This window comes from Lactuca saligna, chromosome 7, assembly GCF_052625555.1.
Source record: "Lactuca saligna cultivar CGN05327 chromosome 7, ASM5262555v1, whole genome shotgun sequence".
Taxonomy (NCBI): domain Eukaryota; kingdom Viridiplantae; phylum Streptophyta; class Magnoliopsida; order Asterales; family Asteraceae; genus Lactuca; species Lactuca saligna.
In genome coordinates, this window is record NC_136423.1 from 144,355,633 (window position 1) to 144,369,624 (window position 13,992).

The 13,992-nt window shown below is 38.2% G+C and overlaps 1 protein-coding gene across 1 annotated transcript; it reads right to left on the bottom strand.

Annotated features, from left to right (window-relative positions):
- Positions 1-11,635: 11,635 nt before the first annotated feature.
- LOC145007313 (uncharacterized) lies at positions 11,636-13,911 on the bottom strand. Its single transcript, XM_078966272.1, has 11 exons — positions 13,906-13,911; positions 13,759-13,839; positions 13,534-13,635; positions 13,304-13,399; positions 13,101-13,175; positions 12,891-13,010; positions 12,662-12,790; positions 12,490-12,567; positions 12,250-12,336; positions 12,070-12,156; positions 11,636-11,989 (listed from the first exon to the last, which is right to left on the bottom strand). Exons 1-11 carry the CDS (start codon positions 13,909-13,911, stop codon positions 11,942-11,944), a joined length of 909 nt encoding a protein of 302 aa, XP_078822398.1. The 3' UTR covers positions 11,636-11,941.
- Between the last annotated feature and the right edge of the window lie 81 nt (positions 13,912-13,992).

The following is a 13,992-nucleotide window of genomic DNA, read 5'->3' on the forward strand; positions in this document are numbered from 1 at the left end:
ACAATGAAATCAAAAGGGGTAGTTAACAGCCCAAAGTCAAAGGAAACATTGAGTTCACGGTCCAAAAGTAATCCAAGGAAGGGTTTACGGCCTAGTCAAAATGAAAGCATGTGCTCACAGCCAAGCTCAATCGTGAACACCCCTTAATGGGCTAAAATCCCTTTTCAAGTCCATTAATGGACCGTAAACACCCAGGGCCTAATTCCAATTCAGCCGTAAACACTCCCTATATATATATATATATATATATATATATATATATATATATATATATGTGTGTGTGTGTGTGTGTATGTGTGTGTGTTTATACCCTGAATCAATTCATTTCTCATTTCTCAACCGTAAAGCACCCCAAAACTCTCTCAATCTTCAGCTATGAATAGTTCCTTTTTCTCTCAATCTTCAAGTGTTGACACCCATATTCCTTCAAATCTTCATATTTCCTATCAAGAACATTCATACTCACATTCAAATCTTTAAGCAACATTTAAATATTCATATTAATTCAAGATCCACCCGTGAACAACCCTCCAACAGTAAACTCATTTGTTCCAATCGTAAACCTCATTTTCCAACATTTCCCATTTATTCCAATTAATTCTTGTAAGTATTCTTTACTTTACTAATTAACACTTTAGTTAAATTAATATATTATTAATTTAAATGTGACGTCAAATATAATTATTTTAGGATAACGTTATTAGCGCATATGCTTACTCGGGGGATCGTCTTTACAACTCGCTAATTCCGGAAAACGCACATACAAGGTGAGTTCATACCCCTATGTTTTCACTATTTTTCCATTGCTTTACGGAGGAATACAAGTAAAACACGAAATAATTTTATGTTAACCTTCAAAAGACTTCAAACAGTTTTAAAGCATATCAAGTCGTTTCAACTGATTCAAACTATTTTAAAGTGTATTTCAAGTTACATCAAATGTTTTATACTTTTATTTCCCAAAGTACATATATATATATATATATATATATATATATATATATATATATATATATATATGCCTTCTTCATATATACATATAATTTTATCTAAATAAAGTTTTAACCCTTTTGTAACGTGTAGAACAAAAGGGTACCTATCTCATCGTTTACCGTGTTATTCAACTATTAAATTACTAAGGCTTTCATTTCATAACGGTCATACTTTTAAACTATAAAATGTATAGTTTGTGAACCAATACACTACTTTACTAAGTTCAAGAAACACTCAATAACATACATACAAACTACTAAAAGTATAGTTTGGGGAAAACATAATATTAATTTTACATAGTTCAAGGAGACTACACAGAAACAAGAATATAAACTATAAAGGTATAGTTTATGGAACACTACTATTAGGCAAGAGAGTATGAGGTTTGAACTACTAAAGGTATAAACTTCGGGTACCCACCAGGGTACAAGTTCAACTCCTATAAATTATAACCAGAGTCTCCCGGATGGAGAGCATGAGGTTTATGTATAGATCTATACGGGACTGACAATCACACACCCAAACTGCTAGCTACAGTTAGGCAGGCATGCCTGGGGGTGACAAATGTCATAAATACCAACGCCTGAAGAACGTCATAGACACCACTATGTCATATTAGTATGGTTATATGAAACTTACAATAGTATAAACAAGGTTTACGAGATTAACACCATTTCAAAGATTTTATGTTAGTATTAAATTTTCTCTACACAACTTTCCTAGTACAATAAACTTACATTTTGGGAAAAGGATTTCATACACAAGTTTTGGTAATTAATTAAACTACATTACACTATTTTACACTACTTCTGGTGGATTCCAGGTACTATTATAGACATTATAGACACTACAGATGCTACAGACATTACTACAGTATAAACACTACACTACGTTTTTAGTAACAAGAACATACATTCAGAATAGACCCATAATGCAAATTCTATGATCCCTTAGTTATACATCAGGGTGACATATATAAAGGACCCGGTAAGCAGTAGAGTGGGTGACTTCCGCTTTACTTTCTGTTCCTTGTTTGGTTGTAGGCTTAGGACGGATTTACAGTCTACTATTTATTCGATCTTGGTTATATCTAACCTGTATACACTAAGTAACCATAGGGGGAAACAGATATGGATCAGGTCATTAAATACAAGTACAACAAAGGTCACTAAATACAAGAACAACATACTATTTTCTAGTACAAAACATACTTATCCATAAGTACGTTTAACTAAGTGCATACATACAAAATGGATTGCGTACAAACATAACTATATTTCAACGTTTATACATGTGTGAGTCAACAAAACTTTTAATTTCTTTACATCAGAAGATATAGGATTTTCTAGAGGAAGAAACCAAGGTTTTCAAGGAACAAAGAACATACTTTCTAAATATAAATGCTTATGAACTCACCAACTTTAATGTTGACACTATTCAAAACCACTTGTATTCTCAAGACACTACTAGACAGGTACTCGTGCAGGTTCTAGAAGAAGGAGCATAGTAGCTTCAAGTCTTTATTTTGCTATTTACCTTTGGATTCAATCATATATGATTCAAATACAATGTAAATACTATATTATCAATACAATGGTTGTGATTGCTTTGATTACTATTATTCAGTTATTGTAATACCATACATGATGTCTTTCGCCCCCGAAAGTTTCCGCGGTATCTGTTTGGGGGTGTGACATTAGAAAGTAATATGGATAGCAAGCAAACCAAAAGCACACAAAGACACAATATTTATGTGGTTCGGTTAACATGACCTATGTCTACGGGTAGGAGGGTAGTATTCTTTATTTCGTAGTTCTCAAACAGGTATTACAAGTACAATTCACTAGAGATTGGTCCTACTCACTAAGGATACAAGATACGAGCCATCAAATGACTAAGCAAGCCTCCCTATTTATATTTGATGGATCAGACCTAAAGCCTTAATGGGTCAAGCCTATTGGCCCATGAATGGTGACAACCAATCATATTCCGCCATGCAACATCATCTAGAACATTCTTCCATGTCATAAAACACATGTGTATCAACATCACAAATAATGGGCCACCTTGAACCATAATGGAGCATCACAATACATAGGTGGCACAACATGAACACAAATGGTCTAACATTCATCATGGTGGCACAACATGGTGCATTTCTTGAGTATGATTAAGTTATGAGCATCAAAGAGGATTTCATAGCATATGTGGGTCAATAGGGATATCATGGCACATCAGAGGAATCAAGATGGCGCATTAGCTACGAAGATGGCCCATAATGGCGCAACATATCATTAAGATGGCATAACTTCTCCTAAATGGCGTAACCTCACTCCTCTTGGCACAACTTCACTCCCTAATGGCACAACATCTCCTAGATATGACGCAATGTCTCTTCAGTGTGGTGCAACTCCTAACCATTTGGTGCAATATGCACCCAAATGACACAACTCCTTCTATCATTGTGCAATATCCCTAAAGATGGCACAACTTCCCTCTACATGGCACAACATGATGCTCCATGTTGCTCCAAGTTGCTGAATATTGCTCCAAGTTGCTCCAAACCACTCCAAGTTGCTCCAAGCCACTCAAAGTTGCTCCAAAACCCTTTTTGGAATATCCATTCATTTGCCACTTGATCCTTTCCTTTGTCTGATGATCCATTCACTTCTCAATTGATTTGTTCATTTGTCACATATCCATGAACCTCAAGTGCTCCATTATGTTTTAACTGTTCTAAGTGTTCGAGATGCTCCATGAGACTCCTCCAAATTTTCAAGTCACATTTAACAAGTTCTTTATTTTACCAACTGGTTTAAGAGAGCCATTGATTTTTTTTCGAGTTAATCCTTTTTAGATTGGACCAGTCCAGTTTTGGTCTGATTTGGTCTGAGTTTGGACCTAGTTGGATTAAGTTAAGCTGATTTTTATTGAGTTGAACTTTTTCAAGTTTTTTTTTTGGCCTAGTGGGTTTTTAGATTATGGCCCTTTTTACATTAGCTAGTCTATGTTTTACAACACCGAGCAGAGTCATAAGTGATGGCTAGTGAGTTTGGACCTGGTTCCTGGTACGTGAAATTTATCTTAGTGTTTTTCATTTTTAGCCTTGGACTCGGCGAGTTGTAGGTCCGACTCGCCGAGTAGAGACGGGATCCGGAACACGTTTAAGTTGGTGACTCGGCGAGTCCATATTCTGGACTCGTCGAGTCTCCGCTGTCTGATGAAACCCTAAATTTCAAGGGTTTGCTCCCTATTTAAACCCTCTTATCCGCCCCCAAGCTCGCCCCCTTCACCCTCAGAGCTCTATACTTCGTTCAATCCTCGTTCATTGTGAGTTTGAATCATTTTAGTGTGTATTCTTCAAAATTTGGAGAGGGAAGGAGAGTAGATCAAGAAGAAGAGGAGGAGACCAGGCATCTTTGAGCTATCTCAGTGTTTTCGTTGAGGTATAACTCGATTTCCCTCTGTTTTCATGCTTATAGTCCCTTTTAGCCCTATGAAAGTCCTTCTTGAGTTTTTCTCCAAGCTTGATTGTGCCTTATGGTTTGTATTAAGTTGTTAGCCTCTAGATCTGGGTAGGATTAAGCTCCAGGAGCTTAGATCTACTGCCTTTATGGAGTCATATTGCATGAAAGCCCTAGATTTACTCTTTTGGTGCATTTTGAACCCTAAAACCTTCATTAGTGATTATTTACATGTAAAGTTTCCAACTTTACGTGTTATTCATGCCCTAGAAACCCAGATCTATGTATATCATGAGCTGGATTCAAGCAGAATCGCATGTATAGTATTTGCATGTGGCCGACTCGGCGAGTCGTTCATCTGACTCGGTGAGTCGAGTCGCGAGTCCCCGAGTTTTCCCCCTTTTCGTGCTTGCGGGGTGGAGTGGTGAATCCTGGGATAGGACTCAGCGAGTCGGAAGCTAGACTCACTCATGAAGTAACTCGGCGAGTTCAAGGAAATCTTCTTACCTCAAGAACAACTCAGCGAGTTGTTCATACAACTCAGCGAGTCACAGCTTAGAGTGTTCTTCGGATGAAGACGAACTCGGCGAGTTGTTCATACAACTCGGCGAGTAGGATGAAGGACCATTGGCCCTTAGTTTAGAAGGAGAACTCGTCGATTCAATGCTTAAATTGACGAGTAGAGACGGGTTTAGGGTCAGACAAAGGGATAGGGACTCGGCGAGTTGACAAGTCAACTCGGCAAGTCAGGCCAACTAACAGTTGACTTTGACTTGACTCTTGATTTGTAAAGGGTAAATGGTTATTTTACCCTGAAGTCGGTTAGCAGTATTTGACTAAGGGTTTTGTGGGAATTATAGCCGGAGGATTTCCGGAGCGGCAGCAGCAGCAGACAGTCAGTTCCCACACAGATCAACAGTTACTTTGAGGTGAGTTTCCTTCCAGTAGTAACGGGTCTAAGGCACCAAGTCTGACCCGTATAGACGAGATGTTAGTATTAGAGTGTGGGCCGAGCCCGTATCTCTTGGTTGAGTTGATTATGATATATACCAGTATGATAGAGTTGTTTATACCCGTTGTCTGTGTGATACAATATGGGTTAGCAGCTGAGTGTGGGCGAGGCCCGTATCTCTCTGAGAGTGGAGTGTGGGCGAGGCCCGTATCTCCCAGCTAGCGGAGTGTAGGCGAAGCCCGTATCTTCATGAGTGTGGACGAGGCCCATATCTCCTAGCTCTTCATTGTATGTTTATATGGTATGAGGTATTATGGGGGAACTCACTAAGCTTCGTGCTTACAGTTTTCAGTTTTGGTTTCAGGTACCTCTTCTTCGAAGGGGAAGGAGTTGGCGCGGTAGTGGTACATCACACACACACTTTATATTCCGCATTACGATATCACCTGGGGATTTGTACTCTGACACTCTTATGTTTTATAAAAATGTTTTCCATACATGCAATATCTTTTATGAAATGATATGATCATTGAACGTTTTAGTCCTAATGTATTGCTAAGAACATGTTTTTAAAATGAAATTTTTGGCTCGTATTTTTGGGATGTTACAAAACAGTTGACCAGTTGTAATGGAATCAGGGTTTACCAGAGATGAATCTTGAGAAAGACCAATTAGGGCACAAAATCAACTCTTGGAGATGGAGGTCTTCTCATCATGGAGTTCAAAATGAATATGTTTATTAATCTTGTCATAGAATGCAGTAGAGTAGACAAGAGACATACACAACATGGGAACCACTTCAACCTTAGTCAGTGCGTCAACGAGTGGTGAGTATTTGAGACACTCAACCACATACAACATATAGGGCTCATAGACAAATGGAGTGAGATCAATGATCAGGTTCTATTGGGGTTTGATGGTGAGAAGAGGTTGACGAACTGAGGTATCGTGAACGGGTGATGATTCTGCCATGGAAGTAGCTTGGAGAAGATGATGAACAGTTGCAAAGAATCATCGGGTTTCTTTGAGATATTTTTGGAAGTGATAAAGGTTGAGAGAGTACCGTTCCAATTCCTTTTATACGTACAAGGAAGAGAGAGAAAAATCCGACTGAAATCTTGGATTATCTCAAAAATAGCGCCTGAGTTGATGGGTGAACAGTTGGCATGCTGAAGATGATGCAGGAGAGAGAAAAGACGTTTCCCTTTTACACGTCCTTTCATATAACTCACTTTTTCAAGTCGCCAAACCGTTTGGATAGCCGCTAAGTCAGCTTCCACTTTATCCCAATCGTTTCTCCTTATGACGTTTGATTCTTTGTGCCTTTAGCATTTGAATTATCATTCTGTGGAAAACTAGAATTTGGAAAATTAAAAATTTTCGTGTAGAGGGTGTAAAAGATAAAGAAATAAAACGGGATTTTAGGGATTATCTGTGATGTCGTAGTCAGACATAAAACAATTGATTATGGGCAAAAATCACTTCCTTCAAAGTCAAGAGAGACATTGAAGTGCTTGCTTGGTTTCCCATTGAATAACGATCAATAACTTGTTGAGAAGTTTTGTAAGGTTTTTTTTAAAGGTTAAAGAGGGTAGCTTTCGCTTCAATTCATAATTTCGATACTTAACATCAGACCGAAACTGAATGAAGTACTTGTGAGATCATTGCGATCTGTTGAACAAGTAGGTATGAAAAACTTTATAGTGACAAAAGGAAGTAAGGAAATCTCAAAAAAAATTAAATTGGATCTTTTAGGGTTAGAGAAGCCTTGGTGAAAGACAAACTTATAAAGATCACTCAAAAGAAAAAAGAGATTTCACTGGTTAACAAGAATTTTTGAATTCACCGTCAATTCATTAGTGGTGTTGAACTTTGGGTTGCACTTAGTACATAGTGGCATGAAACTAAGATCATGAATGCAGATTTTGTATAACCATAAACCTCAGTGGTTAATCTGAGAGTCTTAGGGGTTATATTAGTGAAACGAATTATAATGGAGATGGTATAAGAAGCGAATGTACCTCTACTTTTAAAGAAAGAAGGACTAAGCAAAAAACTCTAAACTCAATTTGAGTAGAGTAAGGTAGCTCATGATTAGAGTGAACTTGATAGCCTGGATTGGGAAAACATGATTGGTATATATCATGTTATTAAGGCTTCACTCAAAATCAATTGAGGCTTTAGTCATCATACAAAAGCATGCTTCTAGGGACGCCTAAGTCGAGGCTTAACCAGAAAATGTTTGAGGTTCTGCGACCAGACTCGCCGAGTCCAAGGCAATCTTCAACTAACTCGCCGAGTTGTTCTTCCAACTCGCCGAGTTCGTTCATACAACTCGCCGAGTACACCCATGTGACTCGCCGAGTCTCTTCAGTTCTTAATCCATACAGTGGCTTTTCGAGCCATGCAGGGGCTCAAATCCATAGATCCAATCCTCAAGAGCCTAACCCCCACGTAAAGTGGCAAACTTTACGTGTAACTAAGGAGTTATAGGCTTAGAACACTCTAGGGCTAGGGTTTGTAACAAAGGGGCTTCACCAACAACTTATTGGCCTAAACTTTATGACTTTCTAGGTTATTACCAACCTAGATCTAAGGTAGCAACCTCAGATCTGCTCCAAACTCGAAATAGATCTCATCCATACTCAAAATGCCCAAAAACTCAAACATAAGATAGATCTAGATGCACATAAGCCAAAACAACAGACTACTACCTCAAATGAAAGCTCCAACTGAAGTAAATCCCGGATCTACACCACTCCTTTGCAGCAAAGCCCTTGATCTTCAAGCCCCTCTCTAAGATTCTCTCTTCCAAGGCTCTAATCTCTCAAATAATGAAGGCTCACTCAATTCTAGGGTTTCTGGAACTCAAAAGGGGAGTAAAGAGGTTGAGGGTGGGTTATAATGTGCTTTATATAAGGCACAACCTCTGCGATTAGGGTTTTTCTCGCCCAGACCAGACTCGCCGAGTCCACTCTCTGACTCACCGAGTCGGTCACTTACTCAATGACAAGGATCCCGCTCCGACTCGTCGAGTTCCTCCCTGGACTCGACGAGTTGACTCTTGATTTAGAGCTTAACCTTTGTTTTCATGGTCTTCCTGATTCTGGGTGTTACAACGAGCCATCAAATGACTAAGCAAACATCCCTATTTAAATTTGAGGGATCAGACCTAAATCCTTAATGGGTCAAGCCCATTGGCCCATGAATTGTGACAACCAATCATATTCCGCCATGCAACATCATCTAGAACATTCTTCCATGTCATAAAACGCTTGTGTATCAACATCACAAATAATGGACGACCTTGAACCATAATGGAGCATCACAATACATAAGTGGCACAACATGAACACAAATGGTCTAACATCCATCATGGTGACACAACATGGTGCATTTCTTGAGTATGATCAAGTTATGAGCATCAAAGAGGATTTCAGAGCATATGTGGGTCAATAGGGATATCATGGCACATCAGGGGAATCAAGATGGCGTATTAGCTACGAAGATGGCCCATAATGGTGCAACATATCATTAAGATGGCATAACTTCTCCTAAATGGCGTAACTTCACTCCTCTTGGCGCAACTTCACTCCCTAATGGCACAACATCTCCTAGATATGACGCAATGTCTCTTCAGTGTGGTGCAACTCCTAACCATTTGGTGCAATATGCACCCAAATGACACAACTCCTTCTATCATTGTGCAATATCCCTAAAGATGGCACAACTTCCCTCTACATGGCACAACATGATGCTCCATGTTGCTCCAAGTTGCTGAATGTTGCTCTAAGTTGCTCCAAACCACTCCAAGTTGCTCCAAAACCCTTTTTGGAATATCCGTTCATTTGCCACTTGATCCTTTCCTTTGTCTGATGATCCATTCACTTCTCAAATGATTCGTTCCTTTGTCACATATCCATGAACCTCAAGTGCTCCATTATGTTTTAAGTGTTCTAAGTGTTCCAGATGCTCCATGAGAATCCTCCAAATATTCAAATCACATTTAACATGTTCTTTATTTTACCAACTGGTTTAAGAGAGCCATTGATTTTTTTTCGAGTTAATCCTTTTTAGATTGGACCAGTCCAGTTTTGGTCTGATTTGGTCTGAGTTTGGACCTAGTTGGATTAAGTTAAGCTGATTTTTATTGAGTTGAACTTTTTCGAGTTTTTTTTTGGCCTAGTGGGTTTTTAGATTATGGCCCTTTTTAGATTAGCTAGTCTATGTTTTACAACACCGAGCAGAGTCATAAGTGATGGCTAGTGAGTTCTCTTTGCATGTTAGTTAACTTTAGGGGAATTTAGGGGAAGAGTACTAACCATCTAAACAATCAAACTAATAAAAGTGTGTTACGACCCGGGATCTAGATCTCGTGACAGGACCTGTACTTGTACTTCCTACAGCCGTGAGTATTACTAACACCAAATCTCCTATTGAGAGGAGACTAGGTTAAACTATTCTAAGAGATTAAAAGCAATTAACTTCAAGCATAATTTTATTTCATGAACAACTACCCTTTAAATAGGGATAAACAAAAGACTTTAATAAGGAAACAAAGATCACCCAAATCGACTCAAATACTAAATGATCCTAATTACCAAATGTAAAAACTGAAACAAGATAAATCCTTAAAATAAGATATTTTCCAGAAATAAAAATACTTATTATCCATATGATTCATAACATTACTCCCCTCCTCCGCATTGAGCTTGTCCTCAAGCTCAATAGTCACCCATTAGCGTCATCTTCCTCATTGTTCATCATGATGCAAAAGAGCTTGGCACATTTATGCCCAATAGAGAATATTTCATCACAGTTGAAGCACAAGCCTTTTTCCCGCCTCTCTGCCATTTCTACAGACGTTTGTTTTTTCCAGGCCGGATTTAGTGTTTCAGCTTTGTAGGTTCCAGCTCCTCTTTTTCCTGCTGACTCTCGTTTTTGGCTTGCAATCGAGGTTTGGTTTCCTGTAGGCCTGACACCTATTGGTTCTCCTGCTTCTGCCACCCTTAGCTCAATTTGTCTGGCTAGATTCATGGCATAATATAGAGTTATGGGTCTCGCAAATTCAACCTCATATCTTATCACGTTCATTAGCCCCACACAAAAGTGCCAAATGCTTTGCTCCGGTGTGACCCCCGTCGTCCTACCCAACAACAATTCGTAGCTTTCACAGTAGTCTTCTACTGTCCCAACTTGTCGAAGCCGAGTTAACTCCACTAAGGGATTCAAGCTCATAGGCAGACTGAAACGGATTTTGCATTCATCCAAAAACTCGACCCAATTCAAACGATTTTTCATCCTTCTCAAGTTTCGGTACCACCCGCTTGCCCGACTCTGTAAGGCGAAAGTTGCTTGGCGGACCCAAGCCTCCGACGGTGTTTGTTGTTCTTCGAAGAAGTCCTCACACTTTTGTAACCATTCAAGTGGGTCACCCTTGTCGTCATACACCGGAAACTCCATCTTGGCGAATCTAGGCACCCGATTTCCAGGTACCCGATCGCCACAGTAACCTCCTTCATCAAATTCATCCCAACTTTTATGCACCTGTTCTTGTTCAATATGCCGATTGTGTCCCGATCCTTCGACTTTCTGGAAATCCTAGTGGTGTTTGAATGATTGTGGGTCTACATTGCGCCAAGAATCAGACCCCTTCCCTACTCCCCGTCCTGTTCCCAAGGGATTTGATCCAAACGACCCCCTGCCTCGACCTAACACCATGAAGACACTCGTCATCTTGCCTCCTGGTGCGTTGCCGGTGACGATGCCCTTACCCCTTCCTCGGCCTAGCTCGTTGCTATCTTCAAATTGCTGGTCCATCTCTTCTTCTTCCTCGCCTGCTTCAGACCCTTGTTTGTTGACCTTGTTTTGGGATTGTGATAAACTCTCTTCCAGCGCCGCATGTTTGGCCTGCAAGGCTTCGACTGCCCCCTTCAATTCAAGGGTACTCTGAGTTTGTTGCACCATGAATGCTTCTAGCCTCTTCATCAATTCTTCCTGTTGAGTAGACATCACGAGCGGCTCTGATACCAAATTTGTTACGACCCGGGATCTAGATCTCGTGACAGGACCTGTACTTGTACTTCCTACAGCCGTGAGTATTACTAACACCTAATCTCCTATTGAGAGGAGACTAGGTTAAACTATTCTAAGAGATTAAAAGCAATTGACTTCAAACATAATTTTATTTCATGAACAACTACCCTTTAAATAGGGATAAACAAAAGACTCTAATAAGGAAACAAAGATCACCCAAATCGACTCAAATACTAAATGATCCTAATTACCAAATGTAAAAACTGAAACAAGATAATTCCCTAAAATAAGATATTTTCCAGAAATTAAAAATACTTATTATCCATATGATTCATAACAAAGTGATCTTATTTTCATTCATTAATTAAGTATATTTTTAATATTATTTAAATTACAAAGCTTCGATCTTTTTCTCTGGTTTAAGTTACACCCATTTAGTGACATATATGTTTTTGCAGTCTACTGGTGTTTATTTGATTATTCGTAAGCTTAAAGCTTAATTGGATGCTTGTTTGTTGAAACTCGGGTCCATGCAAACAACAACCTGCAAAGATTAGTCGATCATGTTAGCGAATGTGCATGTGCCAGATTTCTAACAAGTTTGATTGTATTGTATGTGCATACTTTTCCAATGTTTTTTCCAGAAAGGATATATTCAACTGCATCAACAACAGATTGCACACCCACAAAGCTCTTAGGGTCTATTCCAACCTGATATGATTGCAAAGAAAGAGTAGCATGTGAACTCTATTAGAAAGAATTATCCTAAAGATGCTAATAAAGTTATAATATATATGATGATACCTTTAGCTTTCCCATAGAGTAAAGATGAACCATATTATCTAGATGTGTTTTCCATCCGTGCTGATAATGGCCTAGGTTGAATCCAGTCTGCAAGTTTCTCAAATTTTTACCATGAAAAAGAAAAAAACACATTGCATAATGGGCTTGCTACGTAATTAAATCCCTTAAAATATTATAATATGGTTCATTTAGACCATGCATTTTCATGGGATGGATGTAAAACTTGAAACTATTACATACCACAGTCTTGCTCTGTTGTCGAAGTATATCACATATTCCTGGATAGTTTCTTGGTGTAGTTCCCATATCTTCATTATACTGAAACAAAAGTAGGAAATGTAAGTGTGATAAAGGAGAAATATCTAGAATTATATAAAATCAGACTAAAAGGCCTACTAAAGTAGTCAATTACCTGAGAGGTCGATCCAATTACAACCATTCGCCCGAAAGTCGCTAATGCGTTGAAGCATGTATCAAACATGTCACCACCAACAGATTCGAAAACAATGTCAATGCCTTTTGGAAATTCCTTCTTAAGAACCTGATAGTTTAATTTTTATATATAATTATTATGTAACATAAGGAACAACGTTTAATATTTAAATTAACCTTAATTAGCTGATGGAAATTAAGATACATACATCTTTTACAGATTCTTCTTTGTAGTTGATGACTCGATCAACTCCCAAATCCCTTAGAAATTTTGCCTTATCCTTACCTCCACAGGTTGCAACTACTTTGTTTCCAGCTAATTTTGCAAGCTAGTATTATCCCATAAAATGAGTCATGAGTAATTAATTCATCACATACATACAGTTAGATGAGATTATTAAAAAGCTTTAGATAATTACTTGAGCTGCAAATTGTCCTGTTCCTCCTGCAGCAGCAGTGACAAGAACTGTCTCTCCAGACTTCATGTGTGCTGCCTGCATGATCATGAAAAAGGTAACTTGCAAATGAAGTCTCAATCTGCTATTTATTCTAGCTGATGAAAATTAATCAAAAAAATATGCTGCTACATTAATTCTAATTGAAAATGAAAATCAAAACAAACCTTTTCTAGAGCAATGGATGCTGTAAGTCCAGAAACAAGCATGGCAACAACTTCAGGGTGCAGTGATTCGACAGGAATAATGAGTTCTGAGGGTACCTAATAATATAAGATGGTAATTAAAATTAGATAAAAAAAACATTGATCCTACACCTTGTAATTTTGCATTTGATTAAATAGTTTATCTAGAATACTCGAGATAAAAAAGAAAATAATTCAATAAAATCATATACCATGGTAAATTCAGAATAACCTCCAATATTACGTATTGCTGCTGGAGTGCCGACTTTTAGATTTTTAACCTCATCACCCATTAGAGCAATTATTCCTACAGCCTTTATTTTGTAAATGGTCAAATATCTAGAATATTTAAAACAAATCCGTGAATCCAGAAATTTCACCTCAATTCTAAAAAGTATTACGTTATAAATGTTGTCGATATGTGTTAATTTTTGTACCTCAAGTCCAGGATAAAATGGAAGTTTAGAGCTGATTTCTTCTTTGGTTCCACGTAAGTAACCATTACTACTATAAATCACCTGTCATTATACAAAAAATTTCACAAGAAGAAGAAAACGAACAATGTAACATTATGTTCAATAAACATGCATATTCTAATTCTATTTAATAATTTAAACATTATGAGAAGAGTGAGTGTCCGTATAATTTATATGATAAGGCCAACAAATAAT

Bases quoted from the DNA above. Each gene is read 5' to 3' on its own strand.
- LOC145007313 (XM_078966272.1), bottom strand. The intron at 12,568-12,661 runs GTAATTGACTAC...CTTTTGTTTCAG, and splicing joins TAATTGGATCGACCTCTCAG to TATAATGAAGATATGGGAAC. The intron at 11,990-12,069 runs GTATGCACATAC...TAATCTTTGCAG, and splicing joins CTGGAAAAAACATTGGAAAA to GTTGTTGTTTGCATGGACCC.